This window comes from Panthera uncia (assembly GCF_023721935.1).
Source record: "Panthera uncia isolate 11264 chromosome B3 unlocalized genomic scaffold, Puncia_PCG_1.0 HiC_scaffold_1, whole genome shotgun sequence".
NCBI lineage: Eukaryota > Metazoa > Chordata > Mammalia > Carnivora > Felidae > Panthera > Panthera uncia.
In genome coordinates, this window is record NW_026057582.1 from 1,795,247 (window position 1) to 1,819,159 (window position 23,913).

At 51.7% G+C, this 23,913-nt stretch overlaps 1 protein-coding gene across 2 annotated transcripts in view; it reads right to left on the minus strand.

Annotated features, from left to right (window-relative positions):
- Positions 1 to 11,340: 11,340 nt before the first annotated feature.
- The window catches only part of LOC125909127 (cytochrome c oxidase assembly factor 8), a 28,919-nt gene continuing 16,346 nt past the window's right edge, over positions 11,341 to 23,913 (minus strand). For both annotated transcript variants that reach the window (XM_049612078.1, XM_049612077.1), the window contains exons 2-5: positions 22,306 to 22,503; positions 21,173 to 21,236; positions 14,546 to 14,636; positions 11,341 to 11,713 (exon numbers count right to left, since the gene is read on the minus strand). In XM_049612078.1, coding sequence (XP_049468035.1) covers positions 11,608 to 11,713; positions 14,546 to 14,636; positions 21,173 to 21,236; positions 22,306 to 22,503 — 459 coding nt within the window. In that variant the 3' untranslated portion in view covers positions 11,341 to 11,607. The remainder of the gene's footprint in view (positions 11,714 to 14,545; positions 14,637 to 21,172; positions 21,237 to 22,305; positions 22,504 to 23,913) is intronic.

The window sequence follows — 23,913 nt, forward strand, 5'->3', positions numbered from 1 at the left end:
CGCCAGCCAGTATCTCCCATACCACACATTCTCCTTACAGTGAGATTGTGACACTCCTCCCGTGAAGAGCTGCAGTCTCTGTCCCCTTCCTTTGAATCTGGGTAAGCCTGTGACACAGTGGAAGTGACACTATGTGACTTCAGAAGACAGGCCTTAAAAGGTGATATTGCCTCCCCCTGGTTCTCTTGGGAAGCTCACTGTTGGAACCCAGCGGCCATGCTGCTGGGGGAAGCCCAAGCAGCCACATGGGGAGGCCACACAGAGAGCACTTGTGCAGATGTCCCAGCTGACAGCCAGTGTCACTGTCACATGCGTGAGTGAAAATGTCTCCTGTGAGATAAGCCATCCTTGATGTGCCCAATCCAAACCCCTGACCACACAGTCTATGTGCCTAACAGAATGGTTGAGATCTGCTGTGAAGTTTTGGGGTCGTTTGTTACACAGCACCAGTAACCGGCACATCTTGGGACGTTTTCTCGGGTCCCCAAGCACGATCTGTTCCTCTGAGCACTCATGGGCCTTCATGAGCTGGCACCCGGGGGTGGAGGGGCATAGGTTAGGAATGCACCCTCCGCACCATTGCCAAAAGCAAGCAGCACCCGCCCCCCAGCTGCTGAGGTGAGGCTGATATTTGTGGCTCCCAGTGTGATACACAGCACGGTGGCAGGCACAGACAGTGTGAAAGGAAGGAGTGGGGAAAGAGGGCGGAACTGAATTGGGTCCCACGAGGAGCCGCACTCAGCTGGAATCAGGAGACTGGGCCCCAGCCCCAGGCTCCTCCTCGGTGTAATCGCAGCCTTTTCCCCATAAAGTGGGGGTCATCAGCCTGTCCATCTGGCTCCCAGGAACATCATGAGGGGATGGCGGATGGGAGCCGGTCCTGTGTTCCACCCCAATCCCTGGGGGGCAGCTGTGCCAATGGCCAAAACTTGGGGGTGCCTTCTTCACGGACTGTGTCGTGTCCCCTCCCCTCCCTGCACCTATCTGCCTCCTCCAGGCAGCCCCCCAGTACTTCTCTCTCCTGGGGGCCCTGCCAGCCTCAGCTCTGTACTCTTCACAGAAGGGCACCCCAGGGAGGGGGTCACCAAGCCTTTCCAGGGCGATTCTCTTGGTGATCAGGCTCTTCACAGGCCCTGCTTCTGCAGAACTCTGGAGCCCAGGGACCCACATTATGTTAGCCACCCCCTTTCCACCTCGATGGCTGTGATTCCAGAAGGGGGTGTACTTGCTCAAGGACACAGATACGGGGCTCCTCGGACAGGCAGATGGAGAGCTCCTTCCAGCTTTTGGATAAAAATAGCCACGCAGGTGCCAAGTCTGCCCAGAATCAGCACAGGCTGCTCCTGTTTGGAGACAGTCCCCTCTAAGAGCAGGACACTGTTTGGGGACTTTAACCCCCGGATGCCTGACAGCAGCTGCCCACAGGCTCCGAGGTGCTCCCGCTACCGAACGTAGCCTCCTGCCTGCTCTCCATGGTCCTCAGCCTCATCCAGCAGGACCGGGCTCGCCTCACAGCGGCTGAGCGCTCTGGGGCACAGACCCCACCTGAATCCCCCTGGAAGTTCCTGCTGCCCCTCCCCAGGACCTAGTTCAGGCTCTTAATAAATGGAGCCAAGCTGAATGAATAAATGAGCGAACAAGCAAACGAATGAACGAGGAAACATTCAACACCCCAGATGCCGGCTTTCACACATCCCAGGTAGAAATCCTGGTCTTCATTTGCCTCACCCCTCCCCAGTGCCACCTGTGGGTGGCCTTGAACTTCTGGATGCTGCCATGGGGGTGGGGGGGCTCCGCGTCTTGCGGCTTTCTTACCTCTGCCTCTAGTTGGCATATAATCGAGTCTCAGCCCGGCTCCCCTTGTAGGAGAAGTTGCTGCAGTGGTCCAGACATCACATCTTTGCACCTCACCACCCGGGAGGAGAGAGACCCTCACCTCCCGCCCATCAATAAATGCCCCAGGTGACAAGCCCACCGGACCCCCGCCTGCCCAGAACACCTTGCACTGCTTGGCTTACCTGACGGGGGGTTCCCCGGGGAAAGTGCTGCTGGAGGATCGGGGATGGGGGTGGGGGCCGGGGGCAGCCAGTCCTTCGTACAGGCGGCTCTGGCTCTCTGAGCTCACACCCCCGGGGGCTGGTGCAGGGGGGCCCCTCCAAGCTCAGACTGTCCACACCAACACCGGTCTGGCTCACCCAGTCAGGTTGGTAAGCCTCCCTGGGGCTCGTGTCCACCACCCTCTGAGCCGGCTTCCTTCTTTCCCCTCCCCAGCTCCCGGCTGCCCTTCACACCTGTCTACATAGGAAGTGCGATTATGAACATTGTTTGCACTGGTTTCTTCTCTTAGTAGATGTCCTGGTCCCCATATGATCTGCTGCATTCACAGTCACGTTTGGGAGAACAGGCTCACCTATTCCCACCAGAATTGCCTCTGCGTTGGCCCAGCCTGGGCCACACGACTCCAGAAATGCTCAGGAGAAAGGAGATCTCGGGACTGGGAGCCAGCCAAAGACGGGCTTAGAGGGCCACCCTAGGAGCAATAGAGTCCCAGCCCGCCCAGACAGCCACTGCACCCGTCTCCGTGCGAAGGCAAAGGCCAGGCCTGAAGGGACCCAGGCTGCCCACCCCAGGAAAGGCTCTCAGGCCTGCGTGCGTTCAGTGCCCTGGGATGAAGTCTGCCAGGCTCTGCTCAGCTCTGCAGAGAAGGGAGGACGAGGCAGACGCTGAGTAAGGAAATGCACAGATGCATCTATCATCACAATGGGAGAAAGAGGGAGACGTCCCAGCCTTCAGAGCGTCTGGGGTGAGCCTGTCTTGGCCGTGCTGGGTGTGTCCGTCTGAGCTGTGTCTGGGCCCCAATCCACACCCCGCATCCGTGATCCCTGTCTGCACAGAAACTCAGTACCAAGCTTGTCCCCCGGGTCCACACCCACGTTCCGTGAGCGCCTGCCAGGGCAGGGAGCGCCATCCCACTTTACACATGGAGAAACCGAGGCTGAGAGAGGGGAGACTGGAGGCAAGTCTGACTCACATCCAGTCGCTGCACCAAAGTCAAGTGCCCACTTTGATGCTTCAGTAAGACGAAAGCTCGTACCCGGGTTCTCGGCTCCAGAGATGCCACTCGGGAGGAGACTTTCAGCAGGGCCTCTGGAAATTTTTGTTTATTGATTCATTCGAGAAGCTGCTGATCCATCAGACACAAATCTCATTCCCCTCTCCCAGGACTGCACATCCACTCAACCTCATTCCAAAATGCTCCGTTCCTCCTGCCGCTGTCATTAGCGCTAAGTCTGGAGGCTGCCACAGTATGTTCGCTGGGGCTGCTGTGACCACAAACGAGGTGGGGGCAGGGGGTACCAAACAACAGAAGTAGATTCTCTTTCAGTTCTGGAGGCCAGAAGTCAGACGCCGAGGTGTGGGCAGGGCTGGTTCCCCCTGGGGCTCCGAGGGAGGGGTGTGCAGGCCCCTGGCCAGACCCCAATAGTGGCTCGAGCCCCCGGGCTTGAAGACGCACCGGCCCGGCCTCTCTCATGGTCACGTGGCCTTCCCTTTTGTGTGCCTGTGTCACAAATCTCCTTCTCCTTTCTCGGATGTAGGGTCCTCTCCTAAACCCACGGTGATCTCACCCTGATAACCTTAATTACATCTGCAAAGTCCCTGTTTCCAAACAGGGGCACAGTCCTGGGTACAAGGGGTTAGGACAGGGACACATCTTCTGGGAGCACTCACTATGGTCAGCCCGTCTCCCGGAGGCAGACTGCTGATGCCCCATTTTACAGATGAGGCAAAGGAAGTGCGGAAGGGTTAAACACCGTTCTGTTCTCAGTGTGGATGCATCCTGGAGCCTGTGAGAGGGGAGGGGGAAGGAGGCAGACTGTCCTCGCCTCGTCCTGGCAGGTGCTGTTTTGGGGGTAGACAACACGAGCCAGATGCATCACCTGCTCCCGGAAGGTGAGCCCAGGGCCATGTTTCTCGTGCTGGTGAGGCCCGTGGAGTCGTCAGACTCGTAAGAGAAACAGGGAGCAGAATGGTGGGTGCCAGGGCCTGGGGTGGGGGACTTGCTCAGAAAATGTTCACTGACCCGACCTCCTGAACAAGCAAATGAGCTCACCCGCCAAGGCCCAGCTGGAACGTCACTCCTCTGTGAGGCCGAGCCCATCCCAGCAGTACAGCCTGGTCTCCGTGATGGCTCTCTGCACTGGTCACACTCACCCAGCCCTCCCTTGGACCACGGCGACCTCTGTGGCCCATGATGGCTGCAGCAGCACCGGCCAGTGGGAAACCAACGCGAGCCGCGGTGCCATTTAAAATGGTCCAGTCGCCACAGTAAAGATAAGGTAAGGATAAGCAAGTGAACTTAACTTTAGTAATATATATACACATATTGTTGCTGTTTCTTCAGCAAGTTTTATTTATTTTTAAATGCTTATTTAAACTGCGCCTCGGTGGCTCAGTCAGTTGAGCGTCCAACTCTTGACTTTGGCTCAGGTCATGATCTCACGGTTCATGGGATTGAGCCCCACGTCGGGCTCGGCACTGACAGCGCGGAGCCTGCTTGGGATTCTTGCTCTCCCTTTCTGCCCCTCCGTCTCCTCCCCTCCAAATAAATGGATAAACATTTATTTAAATCTTTTATTTTAGAGAGAGCGACCGAGTGGGGGGGGGGCAGAGGGAGAGAGAGAGAATCTTAAGCAAGCTCCATCCTCAGTGAAGAGCTTCAAGGGGGGCTGGATCCCATGACCCTGGGATCATGACCCGAGCCAAAATCAAGAGTCAGATGCTCAACCAACTGAGCCACCCCGGGGCCCCAGAAATTGTTTTTTTTTTTAAAGTAAGATCCATGCCCAACGTGGGGCTCGATATCCAGGGTCATATGCTCCACCAACCGAGCCAGCTGGCACTGCAGCTGGGGGGGTGGGGGGGGGGGGGGCTGGCCAGAGGCCCTGTGCTCTGTGGAGACACCCCCCAGGGCCCCTCGAGGTATCCTAAGGGCGCCCCAAATCCCTGTGAGGGAAGCTCTGGGAGCCATGTCTGGCAGACCGCAGCACTCGCTTCCTGTTAGCGTTATTTGGTAAAAGGGCCGGGGCCCACAACCGCGCTCGCTCAGCACATCTACTGGCCCAGGTCCACCGTGCCAGGCGGTGAGACGAGGCAGGGGTGGGGGCGGGGAAGACGGAGATAAAGACAGACACAACTGCCCCTCCGGAGGCCGCGTCCTCCGGGCCGCGCCTCTCCAACGGATGGCGAGATTCTGAGGTTTTCAGCCAGACGCAGCAGGACCCTGTGCTGACGGGAGGTACCACTTTCTTTCTTGTTTCTTTTTTAAATGTTTATTTTGAGAGAGGGCACGAGTGGAGGAGGGGCAGAGGGAGAGGGAGAGAGAATCTCAAGCGGACTCTGCACTGTCAACACAGAGTCCGATGCGGGGCTCGATCCCACGAACCGTGAGACCACAACCTGAGCCCAGATGAAGAGTCGACGCTGAACCCAATGAGCCACCCAGGCGCCCCATGAGGAGGTGCCACCTGCCGTCTGGAAGGACGGACTCCGGCCACGGAGCAGGAGCTGGGGCTGTAGGGGTGGCTCTGAGAGACGTCCCCGCCAGGGTGGACGTCCCCAGCAGCACATCCAGGCCTGGGGAGGTGCTGAGGACGTGCCGGGGTGCTGGTTTCTCTCTAAAATAAAAACCTTGTCCGCCCACTGGTTCTTCTGGCAAATGGCCCACCTAACCTTCCACGAGCCAGTGCCACTGCCCATAGCTCTGGCTGTGCGTTCATCTCCACTCTGCACCAAACCGTGGGTCTGTTTTGATGGCAAACTCATCTCTGGGTGCGTGTGTGCAGGGGCTGGGGGAGCACGTATAACCCCAAATACCTGGACAGAAACCGCCCCTGGAAATCTGCCGACCTCATCCCTCCATCTCGTCCCCTCCTCCAGGGGCTCTTCCTGTACTTTTCCACCCTAGGACTGACTGAGGACAAAGTGGACGATCATCGCTGCGAATCAATAGCCAGTGGCTACAAATGCAGCTTGAAGCAGCCTGCACATTTTTGGAAGATTGATCAATTCGTTTTCAATGGCATGAAAGGAAAGAAATTACTTTCCTGGAAGACCAGTGGGGTGAGCAGGACGTTTGAGAAGGGGTGCTGTCCGGCAAGGAGGATGGCAGTCCCCACCATGGGCACAGGACACTGGGGTCACGAGACGGGTGGGTGGCCCAACAGGGCTCTCTCCTCCACTGCTCCTCTATTCCCAGTGCTTCGAGTGGGGCCTGGCACGCAGTAGGTCGAATCGATGTGGCAGGAACGACCCCGCTGTCCTCACAGAACCCCAGACGGAACGCCATCACGTGCCCTTTGCTGCGAGGGTGCAGCACACGTGAACTTTGAGGATTCCCAGTTCCAGGGGCACCTGGCGGGCTCAGTCAGTAGGGCATGCAACTCTTGATCTCAGGGTCATGAGTTCAAGCCCCACAAAGGGAGCAAAGCTTTTTAAAAAAAAAAAAAAAAAAAAAAAAAAGGAATAAAAAGAATAAAAATAAACAAAGGAACAAATACCATATGATTTCATTCACATGCAGTCCCTGGTGTATTCCAATTCACAGAGACAGAAAGGAGAAGACTGGCTGCCAGGGGCTGGAAACGGGGATGAGAGTTAGTGTTTAATGGGGACAGAGCTTCCGGCTGGGGAGAGGAAAGAGTGTTGGAGACAGAAGGTGGTGATAGGAGCGCGACAGTGGGAATGTGCCTCATGCCGTGGGGCCGCACTGCTGAGGGGGCATCTCGCGGGACAGCAGCAGCCTGGCGGGCTCGGCTAGGCGGAGAGGGAAATTAGCTGTGACACAAACCCCCAGCCCCCACTGGGACCCCTGTCACATGGGCTTTGTGAGCAAGAACCCCCAGCCTTCCCTTTGGGGAAACTGACTCTCCATGAAGAGTAGCAGTCTACGCCCTCCTGCACAGTTTTAATTTGCTAACCAGAGACCTTTGTTAAGTGTCAGGACATGGCTGATCATGTTTTACTTTTGTTTTTAAAAACGGAACAAAGGGACGCCTGGGTGGCTCAGTCGGTCTGACTCTTGATTTTGGCTCAGGTCATGATCTCAGGGTTTGTGGGATCGAGCCCTGAGTTGGGCTCTGTGCTGACAGCAGGGAGTTGGCTTGAGATTCTCTCTCCCGCCCCCCTTCTGCCCCTTCCCTGCTCACGTGCTCTTTCTCTCTCTCAAAAGTAAAATACATAAATAAAAATAAAAATAAAATTTAAAAACAGAAAAAAGCAGGGATGCCTGGCTAGCTCAGTCAGCGGAGCATGCAACTCTTTTTGTTGTTGTTGTCGTTTTAGTTTATTTTGAGAGTGTTGTGTATGTGCAGGAGCAGGGGAGGGGCAGAGAGAGATGGAGAGAGAGAATCCCAAGTAGGCTCTGTGCTGTCAATGTGGAGCCCAACTTGGGGCTTGAACCCACAAACCATGAGATCACGACCTGAGCTGAAACTGGCTCAGGAGAGCCCTCTCTTACCCTAATACTGCGTGGACAATTCCTGAAGATCCCTTGCGTGTTGACAGCTATGGGACATGCAGGGAACCAAAGGGAACCAAAGGCATTTCCTACTTAGACTCTGGACTGGGGCGTTCCCAACCCAGCAGGAGTTGGCTTTCCGCCTTCCCCTGCAGAGGCCCCGCGGTGCCCAGGAGCTGGCTCAAGGACACCCTTACTAGTCACTGCGAGTTGAGCAAGCACTTGTGAGAGGCCAGATGCACGCCAAACCCACCCGGCCACCTCGGCCAGGGTGCCAGGTGTGTATCCTCCCAGCCAAGGGAGCGGAGGCCGAGGGATGGGCCACAAGGCAGACAAGCCAGCTCTGGAATGCTACTCCAGTGCTATTATGTCCTAAGGACACCTGGCTGTCCCTCCCAGAGGCGGACTTCCCCAATATGTTAGGACTGAAGCAAGACAAGGAACGACACCGTGATCAGACTTCCTGTTGTCACTGAGCCCTGAGGCCCCTGCATTTCTGATGGCTACACCTGGATCTGCTTTTCTTGGATGAACACAAGCAATGAAAAGACCAATGTTGGGGCACCTGCCGGCTTAGTCGGTAGATCTAAGGTTTTAAGTTCTTGGGGTTTTAAGTTCAAGCCCCACGTTACGTGTAGACATTACTTAAAAATCAAATCTTTGAAAAAACAAAAAACAAAAAAACAACACTAGGGCTCCTGGGTGGCTCAGTCCGTTGAGTATTTGACTCTTGATTTCTGCTCAGGCCATGATCTCGCAGTTTGTACGTGTGAGCCCCCCATCGGGCTTCGTGCTGGCAGTGCAGGACCTGCTTGGGATTCTCTCTCCCTCCCTCTCTCTCTATCTCTGCCCCTCCCTTACGTGTGTGCACGCATACACTCTCTCTCTCTTAAAAATAAATAAACTTTAAAACAAACCAACAAACGAAAACACAAAACACGAATGCTTACAAACGGCACCTAACACACAGAGGGGGAACGAGACCCAATTTTATTTTATTTTTTAACTCAGAAAACAGAAACATTAAATATATCAGAGACATTTTCAAGGAAAAGCTGTATAAAATACGTCCCTGAGCTAATCTTCATTCTATAATTATTTGAAGTCCCCAAAAATAATTTACTTGAATGTGGTTATGACGGGAAATCATTTTTTTTAAACTTACTTATTTGAGAGAGAGATTGCAAACAGGGAAGTGGCAGAGAGAGAGGAAAAGAGAGAATCCCAAGCAGGCTCCATACAGAGCCCAATGTGAGGCTTGAACTCACGAACCACAAGATCATGACCTGAGTGGAAATCAAGATTCAGACGCTTAACCAACTGAGCCACCCAGGCGCCCCTGGAGACATCTGACTTCCTACCCACTACCTGTGCCCGGAGCTCATTTGAATAAGCTTCTGTTCCTCGAAGCCTCAAGAGGCTCGCCTCTAGGAGCCAGGAGCATGTCAAGAAAACCAGCAGGGGCGCCTGGGGGGCTCGTTGATTGAGCATCCAACTTTGGTTCAGGTCACGATCTTACAGTTCGTGGGTTCAGGCCCCGCGTCGGGCTCTGTGCTGACAGCTTGGAGCCCAGAGCCTGCTTCAGATTCTGTGTCTCCCTCTCTCTTTGCCCCTCCGCCACTCGTGCTGTTTCTCTCTGTCTCTTTGTCTCAAAAAAAAATACATATTAAAAATAAATAAATACATAAATAAAATAATTTTTAAAAATTAAAAAAAAATTGATGTGCAAAAATAATTCATAACAATACCACTGCAAGTTGCGGTTTATTCCAATGTCCCAGCATTTAGGGCAAAGACGATCTGCAAACAACCTGACGGTCAGCCAGTGAGTTTGATGGGATAAAGGAAGAACTAAAAACTCGCTCACACGGGACCCCAATCCTGCCGGCTGTCTGAGCACGCACACAGCGCCACCCACGCCGGCCACGGGCTGAGGATCCCAGCGGAGCAGAGGTGTGGTGTGAAGAAATGACGTGATGTTACTTCTGTGACACCCGCGGTCCACGCTGCTCGGTGCGTGCCCTCCACCCCACGGGGACCTGTTAACAGGAAGCTGGCGAACAGGGCACGGAGCATGAACACCTGGGCAGCGCTCTCCTGGGCAGACACGAGGCCCGCGAGGCTCTCACGTGACCCCCACTCCTCCACGGGGCCCTTAAGGCCTCCACGGGTGGGGGGGTGCCATGTTTCCTCTGCCTCCCGCGTTTTCTCGGTGCAAACTGTCTTTGCCGGCAGCAGCTTAGAAGCCACAGAGACCTAGGCTTCTGACTGTATTTTCATGCCTCACCCTGTGACAGACTGTCTGCCAAGCGGCTTCGGTGAAGTCCAGACACCCCATCTGCCCTCAGCGGACACACTCCCTAACGCGGCCTGGCTCTGAAGGCCACCTCCCTGTTGCCGCGGCAGGTGTCCCTCCTGCTGGCTGTGACTCCCCCACGTCACAGGGCTCCAGGAGAGAAGACAAAGAGAGCCTCGGCACTTCATAATATGTAATCTTATTTTCTGGTAAACTCTACCCCCAACGTGGGGCTCGAACTCACAACCCCAAGATCAAGAGTCACATGCTCAAAGAAGACATCCAGCTGGCCAACGGACACATGAAAAATTGCTCAACATCACTCATCATCAGGGAAATACAAATCAAAACCACAAGGAGATACCACCTCACACCTGTCAGAATGGCTCACATTAACAACTCAGGCAACAACAGATGTTGGCGAGGATGCGGAGAAAGAGGATCTCTTTGGCACCGCTGGCGGGGATGCAAGCTGGTGCAGCCACCCTGGAAAAGTGTGGAGGTTCCTCAAAAGACTAAAAATAGAACTACCCTACGACCCAGCAATCGCACTCCTAGGCATTTATCCACGGGATGCAGGTGTGCTGCTTTGAAGGGACACATGCACCCCCATGTTTATAGCAGCACTATTGACAACAGGCAAAGCATGGAAAGAGCCCAAATGTCCATCGATGGATGAATGGATAAAGAAGTGGTAAATATATACAATGGAGTATTACTCGACAATCAAAAAGAACGAAATCTGGCCATCTGCAACTACGTGGATGGAACTGGAGGGTATTATGCTAAGTAAAGTGAGTCAGTCAGAGAAAGACAAAAATCATAGGACTTCACTCATATGAGGACTTTAAGAGACAAAACAGGTGAACATAAGGGAAGGGAAACAAAAATAAGATAAAAACAGGGAGGGGGACAAAACAGAAGAGACTCATAAAGATGGAGAACAAACTGAGGGTTGCTGGAGGGGTTGTGGGAGGGGGGATGGGCTAAGTGGGGGAGGGGCACTAAGGAATCTACTCCTGAAATCACGGTTGCACTAGATGCTGACTTGGATGTAAATTAAAAAAAAAAAAGAGTCACATGCTCTACAGACTGAGCCAGCCAGGTGCCCCCATGCAATCCTGTTTTAAATAATGCTGATTTAAAAAGAATTTGGAAAACAAGGGATGTGGTCCAGCAGCAAGGTGTTCAGGAAAACTTAGGAAACCGAGGCTCCACCTCACTGGGGTAAACGGAGGAAAGTTCTCCGAAGGTGCCTCTGCCGTCACCTGACGTCTCTCTGACACAGAAGCGGCGCCTGCTTTCACGTCCGCAGGTGCAAGTGTCCCAGGACAGCTGCATTCCGTCAGCACTGATCGGGGTTGTCCAGCAACCCCTGGCCACTGGTCACGTGAGGGTGGGGTACGGTTCACTCGGCAGCCAGCTTCCAAATCACTCCCGTCAGTGGAGTCAAATTTGCAGATCAAGTACACGAATATTTTTATATTATTCTACTTCAAATTGGTAGAATTCAAAACACAGAAAACAGTACACGAAAACATTGGTTTTATTTAATATCATGTCCGTGACCCAGGGCCGGCTTGGAATCCACAGTCGGGAGAGTCACACGGCCTACGGCTCACCAGGACCCCCGTTCTCCCAGTCCACCCTGTCCTGACACAAGCCAACGGGCCCCACAGGGGAGGTGCGGGCGTCCGTTCACGTACAGGTTTTCAGAGCCCTTGTAAAATGAACTGCTCAAGCAGCTGCTTCTGGTGGAAACCCGGGACACCACTGGGTGGGTCAGGGTGGGTTCCTAAGTGCTGGTCTTCCTTTGCTTTGGTCTCAGCTTGTTCCAAACCCTCTCCAGGGCCACTTTTCCCATGAAGAAGGTGATGGCAAAATTACGCTTGTACCAGTCTCTGTGGAGAAACCAGACGAGCACATGTGATGCCCCCAGTAACTGAGGACCAGCACCCCAGCTTCTGAGGGGAGTTCCCGGCCAAAAGGCAAGTCCTCCCGACTATCCCCACCTTTCCTCACTGCCTCTTCCTTTTTCTGCCCTCATTAAAGCTAACCTGTCCCTAAAAGCCTTCCCTCCTTCCTCCTGGATTTTCATCAGGGCCCCCCAGGCTATCACAAAAGAATAAGGCTCAGCACGTGAACCCCCACCTTTGCCCATTCTGCTGCAATCCTCCTCTGGTTTTTGCTAAGAGACTCCAGAAAAGGAGACTGGGGCCTCAAGATGTCCGTGGCATTCCTGGGGAGCCACAATCGTTGAGTGTGGCAGGACTCCGTGGGGACCGTCCTGGTTTGGGGCCTTATTTGCGGGAGAAGCGCAAAGTACTCCATCGGGAGAAGTTAATCTATCACAAGTGCCAACGTCATAAAGCTCCACATCCTCTTTTTCTAAACAATCTGAGCTTCTGTGTCTCTAAATAGAGAATTCCAGGGCTTCCTCTAAATATTAGGGTGGAGTTCACCAACAGCCACGGGCTCACTTGCCTGTGAGTTACTGTACAAAACTTGCAAATTCACCCCACTGCTGAATGGGCAAAGCTTGGGAAGTTTCCACAACAGAAGGCACACATTCCAGACTCTCAATGCTAAGCCTTTGGAAGCTGAAATGTCCATAAGTACCAATGCTTTTCAGCCAAATGAACTCGTGAGTGACCACGGAACTTCTATTCCAGACTGGACTCAAATGACTTACTGAGTCCAGGACAAAGGGAAGCAAAATGACCACGGGCTCAAAAGCGACAGCAAGAGGTAAGGATGCTCGTTTTCTGGAGCCTCTGTGTTGGCTGAAGGGACAATCTCCCTCCTCGTGAGAACGATCTTACGTTTCTATCCACTTAAGTGATGTTATAAATGGGAAGCAGTGCCCTAAACAAACAAGGCTTCCAGAAAGAGAAAACCGGTACCCCATCGAGACTGCAGTTCTTGGGTTACTAAGGAAAAGCCAGATTCCACTCCACCGACGCTCTGACCAAGCGCAGGGAAACTGAACTCTCCCTGTTTCCATGGGGAAGGCAGGGGCAGGGTGGCGTGGGCACGGAAGGGGGCACTGACGCTCCCCTGCCACCTGACCTGGGGTGGGGCTGGTCCCCTCTTCTCTGGTCCTCCTCTCCTCTCCAGCACACATGCTCGGGCCCACATCACAACTCACGCTGGCCTGACGTTATAACCTAGCTGGTTCAGAGTAACACGGGACCGCAGGAGTGCCAACGTGCTCGTGCCGCCAGACTCCTCTGTCTGAGGGTCGGTCTCTCGAGCCCGCCCAGCCTCACCCACCACCACCGTGCTTTAGATCTCACCTGCCCTGCCTGACCGACACTGCCACTGTCACCTTCTATTTTATTATTTCTATTTATTTTGAGGGTGGGGGGGAGGGGGCACAGAGAGAGGGAGAGAGAGGATCCCAAGCAGGCTCCGTGCTGTCGGCAAGGAGCCGGATGCAGGGCTCGAACTCACCAACGGTGGTATCATGAACTGAGCTGAAATCAAGGGTCAGATGTTTGACTGAGTCCCCCGCCAGGCTATCATTTTAAACGAGGTCTTCTATGAACCCCTCTCACCCCCGACTCATACACCCTTTACATATTTCCTGTGATCTGGTTGGTACTAAGTAGGGAGGTCTGCCTAGACTCGGCTCCGTGTTCTGGTAAGAACGCCTCACAGGTGCTGCCCGATACTTCGTCCTGCATCGTGCAGAGGCAGCTGGCCCAGTGTGCGCAGCAAGAGAAGACACGGGGTGAGGGGCCGTCACCCCATCCCGCGCCCTGCAAAGCCCCGCCCGCCTTCCTGCCCGCTGGTTTCCGCAGCTGTGGGTCACCGCTGCCCACACCTATTATTTCCCTGGGAAAATGTGAATTCTCCGACTCCACCGCTCCCTCTGCATCAGCTGCCGACCTACAAAGAAAAATGCTCCTTCATGTGGTTCCCCTGAAACAGTCGATGCAGGAAAGGTGTGAATTCTCTGGGTTCTTTTACCGATCAATTTGCAGAACGAGTTGGCTGACTGGCAGTGTGCGGAGGGGACTGAGCTCCTCGGCCTTGCTATGACGGCAAAGGTCTTTGCAGACTCGGTGTACTTTTAATCCACCACGGTCATTTCCTTTGTGCGGCTGAAACGGCCTCACCCTTGGCCTCAGGGAGCCCCTCAAGTAGGCCCCCGTGCCGTTCTCACGTGACCCCGCCAGTCTCTGGGCCTCCTCTTTGACACAAGGTGTGTTGCCTCGTCGCGTGCTGTTCCCACCGCAGACCTGCTTCTCTAAGGAGTCCAGGTTCCCCTTAGTGGAAAGTGCTGTTTAGAACTGTCGAGGGGCATCTGGGTGGCTCAGTCCGTTGAGCGTCCAACTTTTGATTTCCGCTCAGGTCTTGATCCCAGGGTGGTGGGATCAAGTCCTGCGTTGGGCTCCATGCTGGGGGTGGAGCCTGTTTAAGGTTCTCTCCCCCCATTGCCCCTCTCTCCTGCTCACACTCTCAAACAAACAAGTAAACAAATAAATTAAATAATGTAAAATAAACTTCGAAAAAAGAACCTGCTGTCAGAGCACTAGGGGTGCAAACCGTTATGGGGTGGCCGTGCAAATAACTGTAAGCCGTCAATTTTATTTAAAAGTACGAAAACTAAGTTTACAGCAACGTCTACCTTTAGCATAAACATCAACGTCACTAAATTCAGGTAAGAAAATAATCCTACCCAATATGAATATGATATTCAAAATTTTAGAAAAAAGGTAAGCACTTACCTGTTATAACACATGTGTTTCTGAAAATTTTTACTTAAAAATTCCTTGTAAAAGTCAGCCATTTCTTCTGCATCTAATGTTGCTTTCTGACCTGAAAATTAATTTCAACTTAAACATTAAGACTTAAGAAGAAGAGACCCACAAACTACTATTGATCTAACAAAGGAGGTCAGCAAGATCAAAATGCAAACATCAACTGTATCTTTCTATCTATACACTAGCAATAAACAATCCAAAAATGAAATCAAGAAAAAATAATTTCCGGGGTGCCTGGCTGGCTCAGTCAGTAGAGCATGCAACCCTTTATCTAGGGGTTGTGAGTTGAAGCCCCATGTTGTGCATAGAGTTTACTTAATAAAAATATACATATATTAAAAAAAAAAAGAATTCCATTTACAATATCACCAGAAACAATAAAAGACTTAGGAGTAAATCTGAAAGGAAGTGTTAAGACCTACACACTGCAAACTAGAAAACACATGAAGAAATAAAAGACCTGAACAAATGGAAAGACATTCCACGTTCATGGTTTTAAGGACTGCACACTGCTGAGATGGCAGCACGCCCAAGCTGACCTACAGATACAACACAATCCCCATCAAAATCCCAGCTGGCTTTTTGGCAGAAACTGAGGAGCAGATCCGAAAATGCAGAGAAACCCATCAGCCAACACAATCTTGAAAAAGAAAAGGGGTGCCCGGGTGGCTCAGCCAGGTAGGTGTCCAGCTTCGGCTCGGATCATGACCCCACGGCTCAATTTCTTCACGACTGAGGCAAGCACAGGTGTGCGTCTCCCAATACACAGCCCGCGACGCGCTTCGTCACGTCCCCTCAAATGCCTTGACGCTTCTAACAAGAAACGTGAGCCACCCGTAGAGGGGAAACAGACTCCTTTCCAACTTGAACGCATCCTGGCTCAACAGCGCACCCTCCCACCCTGGCCCGGGGTAGGTACCGGCCTAACCAGTCCATCTGGGAGTCGGGGAGCACACGCTCAACTGGGTGACACACGGGGACTAACCCGGCCACCTCCATGGTCCTCCCTGTGTGGTGGGAGATGCCGACCGCGGCGCCGGCCCCCAGGGCTCCCCCATCCCCCCCAGGTTTGAAAAGGCCACACAGGACAGCAACCAGCCTGCCAAGGGAAATGCGGCCAGACAGCAGCCCACAGGCCAGTCTCAGGACACCCAGTGATGGCTCGGAGGTGAAGGCACTCTGGCTTTGAAGCCCAAACAGGCGCTCGGACCTCTGCCCCCAGGGCTCTCGCACGCGTAGAGAGGCCCTCGTTCGGGCTCCTACCTCGGGTTCAGCACGCTTGCCCCTGGAAGACGCCGCCTCCGGGCAGAGGCCACGTTTCCCGGCCGCACAGCCGAGGTCGATGCTGCAACCCCAGCAGGGTTTGGGGGAGACGGGCTGGGAGGGTAACCCAAGGGCATGTTTCCACAGAAACAGGAGGGAAGGTGCTGACCTTTGACACATACGACACGGAAGCAAGCACTCAGATGGCATGGTCCAAGCGTGTGTCTGTCGGCGCACAGAGGACAAGGACACGTCCCTTCCACAACATAACCAAGGACCTGCCTGAGTCAACAGCAGTATTTTCCACATGTTCGTTCTCACTCCTCTGACCCAGCCTCCTGAAGCTCCTCAAATCCTCCATCTGGGGTCTCTTCCCTCATCTAGAAGATTCTCTCTCAAATCTCTCCTAGCTGTCCTCTCCTCAGACAGGCCTCTGTGAGGCCCTGTTAAGATGCCCGCTCCCCCTCAATTCCCGGTTGTTTTTCTTCCAGGGGCCGACGACAGACCCCGAGACCTAGTATTCACAGGGCTACCTGTCTGTTGGCCCCACTCCCAGCCCACACTGGAACGTCCGCTCCCTGAGGGCAAGGCCACAGCTGTCTCATCCAGGATGAGGTCCCAGTGCCTAGCGTGGCACACAGAAGGAGTTCGACAGCTACCTCGCATCAACACGTGGCCAGATGCTAAGTGGGACAAGAAAGAGAACAGCCAGCCGCCCGAGGAGGGGAGGGTAGCCGAAGGCTCCCAGAGAAGGCGACGTGTAGGCTGGGTCTTAAAGGATGAGTAGGAGCCCACAGGGCAGAGAAGGGAGAGAATGGGTCAGAAGCCGGGGACCGGCACAGAGGGAAACAAAGGGTCTGGAGAGGCACAGATGTGGCCAAACAGAGTGAGCCAGGAGGAGGGTGGGCAGGGCTCGAGCGTGGTGAGGGGACCAGGGAGGAGCCCCCGGCTTCAGGCAGGAGGAGCACCCAGGCCGGCCCAAGAGCATTAGTGTCCTCTGAACGATGGGTCTTGGAGGGACAGCACGTGTGCACGCTCGAGTCAGCATCCCAGCACATCTGTCTGCACCCCCACGTGAGGACCCGACGAGGCGCCCCAGCGGCAGCGGTTAGCGGCCCCCCGGAGCTCTGTCCCTCGCTGGCTGCCGGCCCAGGACTGTGGGTTCTCTCATCTAGAACGTGGATCAGAACAGCACGCATCGTGAGGCTGCTCTGAGACAGAATGGGTGGCAGCCGGTGTGACGGGTGACACGGGGCCTGGCACGGAGCGCACCCTTGTCACCACCACTGGCGGGACAGCAGGAACCCTGGGCTCTAAGGACAGGCAGGTGCCAGCTTCAGCTGCTGGTCTGGTTTGGTGTCTTGTGCAAACCCCCCACAGCCAGAGCTCAGCATAAAGCAGAAGCCACATAAATGTCTGCTGAGTAACTCGGCTTCCACATCTATCGACACTGCAGCGGGCTACTGCGCCCAGATGAAACTAAGCAAAGAAAGGTAGGTAGGGTAACCTAGTTCGTTACACATTTGCTAAAAACCACGTGGGGGTTTATGACTGCAAGTAAATCTATCTCCATGGCGTGCCTTCTTCCCACTGCATGAACACTTTAGCAACAAAAGAAATTAGAGGCAAGAATCTTCCCACCATACTGCTGCCCTACAAATGAGACTCAATTTGGGGACAAGCAGAGCTGAAATCAGGGTATTCCGCTTTTGCACTGGAAATTCAATAATTTTTCTACACTGCTGCAGAATATTCCAGTGAACATCCACTGAGTGGGCCACCTTAGCCTTACCCAGTGCGCGATTACTAGAATTATATACTCCCCCCTTTTTTAAAGATAATGCTGCAAGGAACCTACAGCTACCTTTTCTGTTTTCCTCTAGAATGCATTCTTAGATATCCTGTGGTCAAAACTTCCCTGCTTCTTGGCAGGGGTGCTGCCTACAGGGGCATCCTCTGGAAAGACGGCTGGAAATTTCCCCTGCCGTGGACCACCTATGAGCACTGTATTGGACTATTAACTCTAACTCCACCAGCACGGAGTGTAACCACTGAAGGCACCCCCTGAATTCAGCAAGCACAAAATGATGCCCAGTTGCTGTTCTGATACACATCGTAATCTGCAGTCACATTACTCACCTACAGGTATTGTGTTGTTTCTACAACCCTGTTAACGCTCTTCACAAAGACTGCCCCTGTCGCCTCTGTTCTATCATCTGCTGTTTATGCTTAACCTGTTTCCTGGATGCTGACCCTTTGTTCCAGCCCTCTGCTTTACCAGACACCGCCTGCAATTGAGCACACAACTCTTGATCTTGGGGTTGTGAGTTCGAGCCCCACGTTGACTGAGGGTACAGACTGCCTAAAAATAAAATCTTAACAAAGAAAGAAGTCCTCACTTATATAGAAGGCAGTTTTCATGTTCTCCTGTCCTTCTACCTTTACTGTCGAGCTTAAAGAACAACGATTCCTCTAGACAACGGAGACTCAGTTGTGTTCTATCAGACCTTCTACAACTGGCAGCTACGTATTTAACTCTTAATCCACAAATAATTGATTTTTAAAAAATGTTTATTTATTTATCTTGAGAGCAGGGGGAGAGGCAGAGAGACAGGGAGAGAGACAGACTCCCAACCTGTCAGCACAGGGCCACTATGAGGTCCCAGTATGTGGGACTCAAACCACAAACCATGAGATCATGACCTGAGCCGAAATCAAGAGTCAGACACTTTAACCAACTGAGTCACCCAGGTGTTTTTTTAAATTAATTGATTTTTAATAATTAGCTTTTTGATCCATTTGGAATATATTTGTATTATAGGGGTCATGAATCTAAATTTACTCTCGAGTCAAAAATAGTTTCTTCATTAACGTTATTTTATTTTATTTTATTTTTTACATTTTATTTATTTTTGATAGATAGAGAGAGACAGAGCTTGAGCAGAGGAGGGGCAGAGAGAGAGGGAGACACAGAATCAGAAGCTGGCTCCAGGCTCTGAGCTGTCAGCACAGAGCCTGATGTGGGGCTCAAACTCACAGACTGCGAAATCATGACCTGAGCCGAAGTCGGACGCTTAACCGACTGAGCCACCCAGGTGCCCCGTCTCCATTAACATTTATTAAACAAACTCCTCCTCCCTCGGTCCTGCGGGACCCCTATAATCACGTGTTCAGCACGCATTCTGGCTCACTGAGGTGACATGACTGTTACCCCCCCCCCCCCCCCCCCCGTTTCCATCACTGCAGCCTGGAAACTGTTTAACTAGCTGACACAGTGGGAACCTCCCTTCATGTGTCCTGTCCTCAATACATTCCTTCCTGTTTTATTACCAAATTCATTTAAAAGTCTGATTTAAGGCCAACCTTTCAGTTCTTAGAAACACCAGCAAGAGAAACTCTGATATTAATAACAGGACTCAAAACAACCTTTCCCGTGTTAAGAGAGTGGTTATCTCCAAAGCATGTCCACAGCCTCCCTGACCCTGCCTGATCCTGGTGAGACTCACGAGGCTGGTGCCCCTCCCTTAGGGCTGCAGCATCTGTGACCACAGCCCAGGGCCCGCTCACTCGTCAGCAGGGCCGGGACAGCACAGGGTGAGCTGAGAGCCACTGTGGCACGGTGACATCAGATGGGCCCGGGAACCCTAGTCACTAAGCCAGAACGCAGGCCCTCCACTTACTGTGTAATTTTGGCTCAATACCTTGCCCTCAGGTTCCTCATCTCTAAGGTGGTAAAAGCAGCGGGACCCGTTTCTCTGGGTCATTGTGGGAAACAAAACAGATACAGGCAAAGGACTTGGCGCATACAGTCAGCATCTGAAATTGTGCGCAATTATGCTATGCTTATTGTTAGGACTCTGCACCCTTTCCTGCTGGCCCCGGCCCTCCACGATGGCACCTTGACGGGACCCTGCAGCCGTCGGAAAACAGCAGAGCCCATCATCCGGCATCCACCCTCCCAGCTCTTTCTCCCAAATGGAGTCAAGCGGGGGCTAAGGGAGGGGCAGCGCTTTAGCCCAAGGACAGACGTGGCTTTTGGGGTCAACGGTTCCAGATTTTCCATCAGAATGTTTTGACAGCAGACATCTGTCTAACAAACACTATGACAAGTTATTTGGACCTCACATCAACAGCAAGAGAAAATGATTAAAGGTCATTTTGGGCACCAGACCTTCTATCCAAAACAGGAAAGGCAGCACAGCAGGCAGAGGGACCTGAGTGCATCCAGCATCCCTGGCATGCCGCACAGCATGGGGGACAAGATGTAAAAGAGGGGACAGGCGGGGGCCGGGGAGGCCTTCAGTCCAGACAGCGCAGCTGTCATTCCATAGTCACACGAGTCTAAAAACCTAAGCCGGCCACAAACGTCAATTGTGCATCTGGGGCAGGACAGTCTGACTACACTGCAAAGGATAAGTCTGAGGCAGGAGCTGACAAACGACAGCCTGCGGGCCAGCCGCCCCTGCTTCTGTAAATAAAGTTTTATTGGAACACATTCATGCCCATTAATCTATGTGTTTTTCTTTTTTTTCTTTTCTTTTCTTTTCTCTTTTTTTTTCTTTCTCTCTCTCTCTTCCTTCCTCTCCTTAAAAGAGCAAGGCCCAAGAGCAGAGAGAGAGGGAGACAGAGAATCTCAAGCAGGCTCCACACACAACGTGGAGCCCAACTAACCCACTGAGCCACCCAGGTGCCCAGTCTACGTATTTTCTAGGTCTGCTTTCACACTTCAACAGCAGAACTGAACAGCTGAGACAGAGACCCCATTTGGCCCAGAAGGACTAGTCTACCTACTATCTAGCCTTGACAGAAAGCTTGCCCATCCCTGATTTAAAAATTGGAGGCCAAAGAACCAATAAGAAAGTTACTACAATAGGCACAGAAGTAACAAGGGCCTGGGGACAGGGAGTGGCAAAAGCACTGAAAAACGTTTAAGAGGTGACTGCAGACAGATGGGAAGGGGCGGGGCTTTGGGAGGCTGGTGGGCGTGACCTGAGGTCAGGAATCTGGCAAGTCCAGCTAGTACAGGAGAAAGGGTGCAGAAGCCAGGGGACTATGGGACAGAAGTCCAAAGGTCAGAGGGAAGTCATTGATCTCGGAAAGACCTAAAAGTGTTAGAGGGATGACCTCACCCAGAGAGAGGAAAGAGACCAGGAGGGAGGCACACATGTGTCCCATGTACGAGTATGAGGACCCCCTCAGAGCACCTGTCCCAAAGGAGATCACGACTTGCCCCGGAGCTTTCTCCCCTTCATCCGAAATCCTTTCTTTTTATCTTCTCATGCAGTTAAACAAACACCATGTTAAGAGGAAAAGGACAAATGAACTAACCTGATCCGGTTCTCAGTTCCAGGCCTTTAGCTTTTAGTCTTGAGCGAATAAATTCTTCTTTTTCCTAAAAGAAGACCACTATCAGAACGCTCTTTCTTCGTCTTTCCATCTTTCCTTGGGTGGGACACAGCCCAGAGTGGTCTGGGGGAGTCTGCACGGGCCCACCTCCAAACCTGGGCTAAGCCATCTGAATTTTCCTTGGGTGGGACACAGCCTAACATGGTCTGGGGGAGTCTGCACGGGCCCACCTCCAAACCTGGGCTAAGCCATCTGAATTTTCCTTGGGTGGGACACGGCCCAACGTGTCTGGGGGAGTCTGCTTGGGCCCATCTCCAAACCTGGGTGAAGCCATCTGAATTTGGTTAAAAGTCCCATGCTTGAAGTAGGGATTTCAAAAGAAGATGTTTCATGAACTGTTTATAAATCAACAGAATAAGGACAGTCCATGTGACACAGCCTACCCAAATGGATAGACATATAAAGCTTTTCTTCTGGATTCGAGAGTTTTTACTTCTTTCTCATATAGTTTATTTATGAATATGCTGTTAAGAATTCCGAATTCTCAGAATGAAATCACATCACAAAAACCCATATTTCATAAACATAAACACACACATTCTAGTTCTGGCTCTGCTACTCCTTTTAAGGTAAAACTACTTGGAAGTCTTGAGATCTATGATTTTATGAATGATCAGTGTTTATGTACAGTTACATATAGATTAAAAACTATATGCAGGGGGCACCTGGGTGGCACAGTCAGCTGAGTGTCTGACTTCGGCTCAGGTCGTGATCTCACAGTTTGTGAGTTCAAGCCCTGAATAGGGCTTCTGTGCCCCTTCGGATCTTCTGTGCCCACCTGTCTCTGCACCTCCCCCACTGGTTTTCGGGCTGTCTGTCTCTCTCAAAATAAATAAACTTAAAAAAAAATAAAAAAGTATATGCATACGTTAATTTACATACAGGCATACATATGAGAGAGAAGGGAGGGAGATGGAGGGAGGCTGAGGGAGAGAGGAGGGAGGGAGGGACCAAGTCAGGATAGAGTAGAAGAAAGGCCAATAGTAAGGATTTAGCACCCCCAAGTGGCCATTTGTGGTACCTCTTTCTCATTCAGACCTTAGATCAAAGCTTACCCGACAAAATGTCAAATTCTGGTTTGCCCAAAACTGTTGGTTCCATTCTTGTGTTTCTTGTCTTAATTTTCGTAGCTTTTGTTCCAATGGTGATTCATTTTCGGGGACGTAAAAATGAACAGGTCGAAGGTTTGAATGTTTGTCTGGGGGTCCTATCCAATCATGGCAAGATTTTCTTGGAGGGCAGAATCCTGAGACCTTTAACAAAATGCACAGGGTGAATATAAACTAAGCAAATCTCCAGTACTGTAAAATGCATAGTATAAATTTATTAAAGCCCCTCATTAGCATTCTCTTTTTAAGACCATGTGCCAGAGAATACCCAAATTAAAAGAACTACAATAAATATTATTAACGTGAATACTATAGGGAACATGTTCAACAATGGCACTGGAATAATGCAACTCCTAATGCAAAACCAGCATTTAAGCCTGCACTTTGTACTGTATACAAAACTAACTCAAAATGGATCAAAAGCCTAAATATAAAATCTGAAACTATAAAACGTGTAAAACAGCAAAATTTGCACAACCTGAGACCAGGCAAAGATTATTTAGATACAACACCAAAAGCACAATCCATGAAACAAAAAAGATAAGCCACAGACTGGGAGAAAATATATGCAAATCTGAAAAAGGACTTGTTCCCAGAATATATAAAAATCTCTCAAAACTCAATAATAAGAAAACAGACGACCCAATTTAAAAATGGGCAAAGTGGGGGCGTCTGGGTGGTTTAGTCGGTTAAGCGTCCGACTTCGGCTCAGGTCATGATCTCACGGTTCATGAGTTTGAGCCCCTCTGTTGGGCTCTGTGCTGACAGCCTGCTTCACATTCTGTGTCTCCCCGTCTCTCTGCCTCTCCCATGCTCATGCTCTGTCTCTGTCTCTCAGTAATAAATAAAAGTTAAAAAAAATGATTAAAAATGGGCAAAGTGGCCAAATAAAGCTTTCTCCGAAGAAATATGGATAAAAGCATGCTCAACATCATAAGTCACTGGGAAACGCAAATCAAACCCACAGTGAGATACCACCTCACACCTTTTTATACGCCTAAAATAACCCACAAAGACATCTGACAATAACAAGTGTTGTCAAAGATGTAAAACAAGTGAGCTTTTATATGTTGCTGGTGGAAACGCACAATGGTGCAGCCGCTTTGGAAAAAAGGCTGGCAGTCCATTACACAATTAAACATACACCTAACGCACCATCTGGCACCCACTCCTAGGTATTTATCCAAGATGAATAAATACATATGCTCACACAAAAACCTGTATGTGGCTGGTAAAAGTGGTTTTATTTAAAACTGCCAAAATCTGGAAGCAGCCTACGCGTCGTCCTCCCACTGGTAAATGGCAAAACCAAGTGTGGCACACACAACGATGCTCGTCAACGACAGAGTGCGACACTCTCGACAACAGGCAGCACAGATGGATCTCAGGTACATTCTGCTGACTGAAAGAGCCACACCAACAGGCTGCCTGCCGCAGGATTCTATTCACAGGCCATCGCTTGCAGGATAGAACAGGCGTGGGGGGGGGAGGAAGCGCTAACTACCCAGGAATTTCTACACCAAGATACAGAAAATGTTCTATATCTTGAGTTGG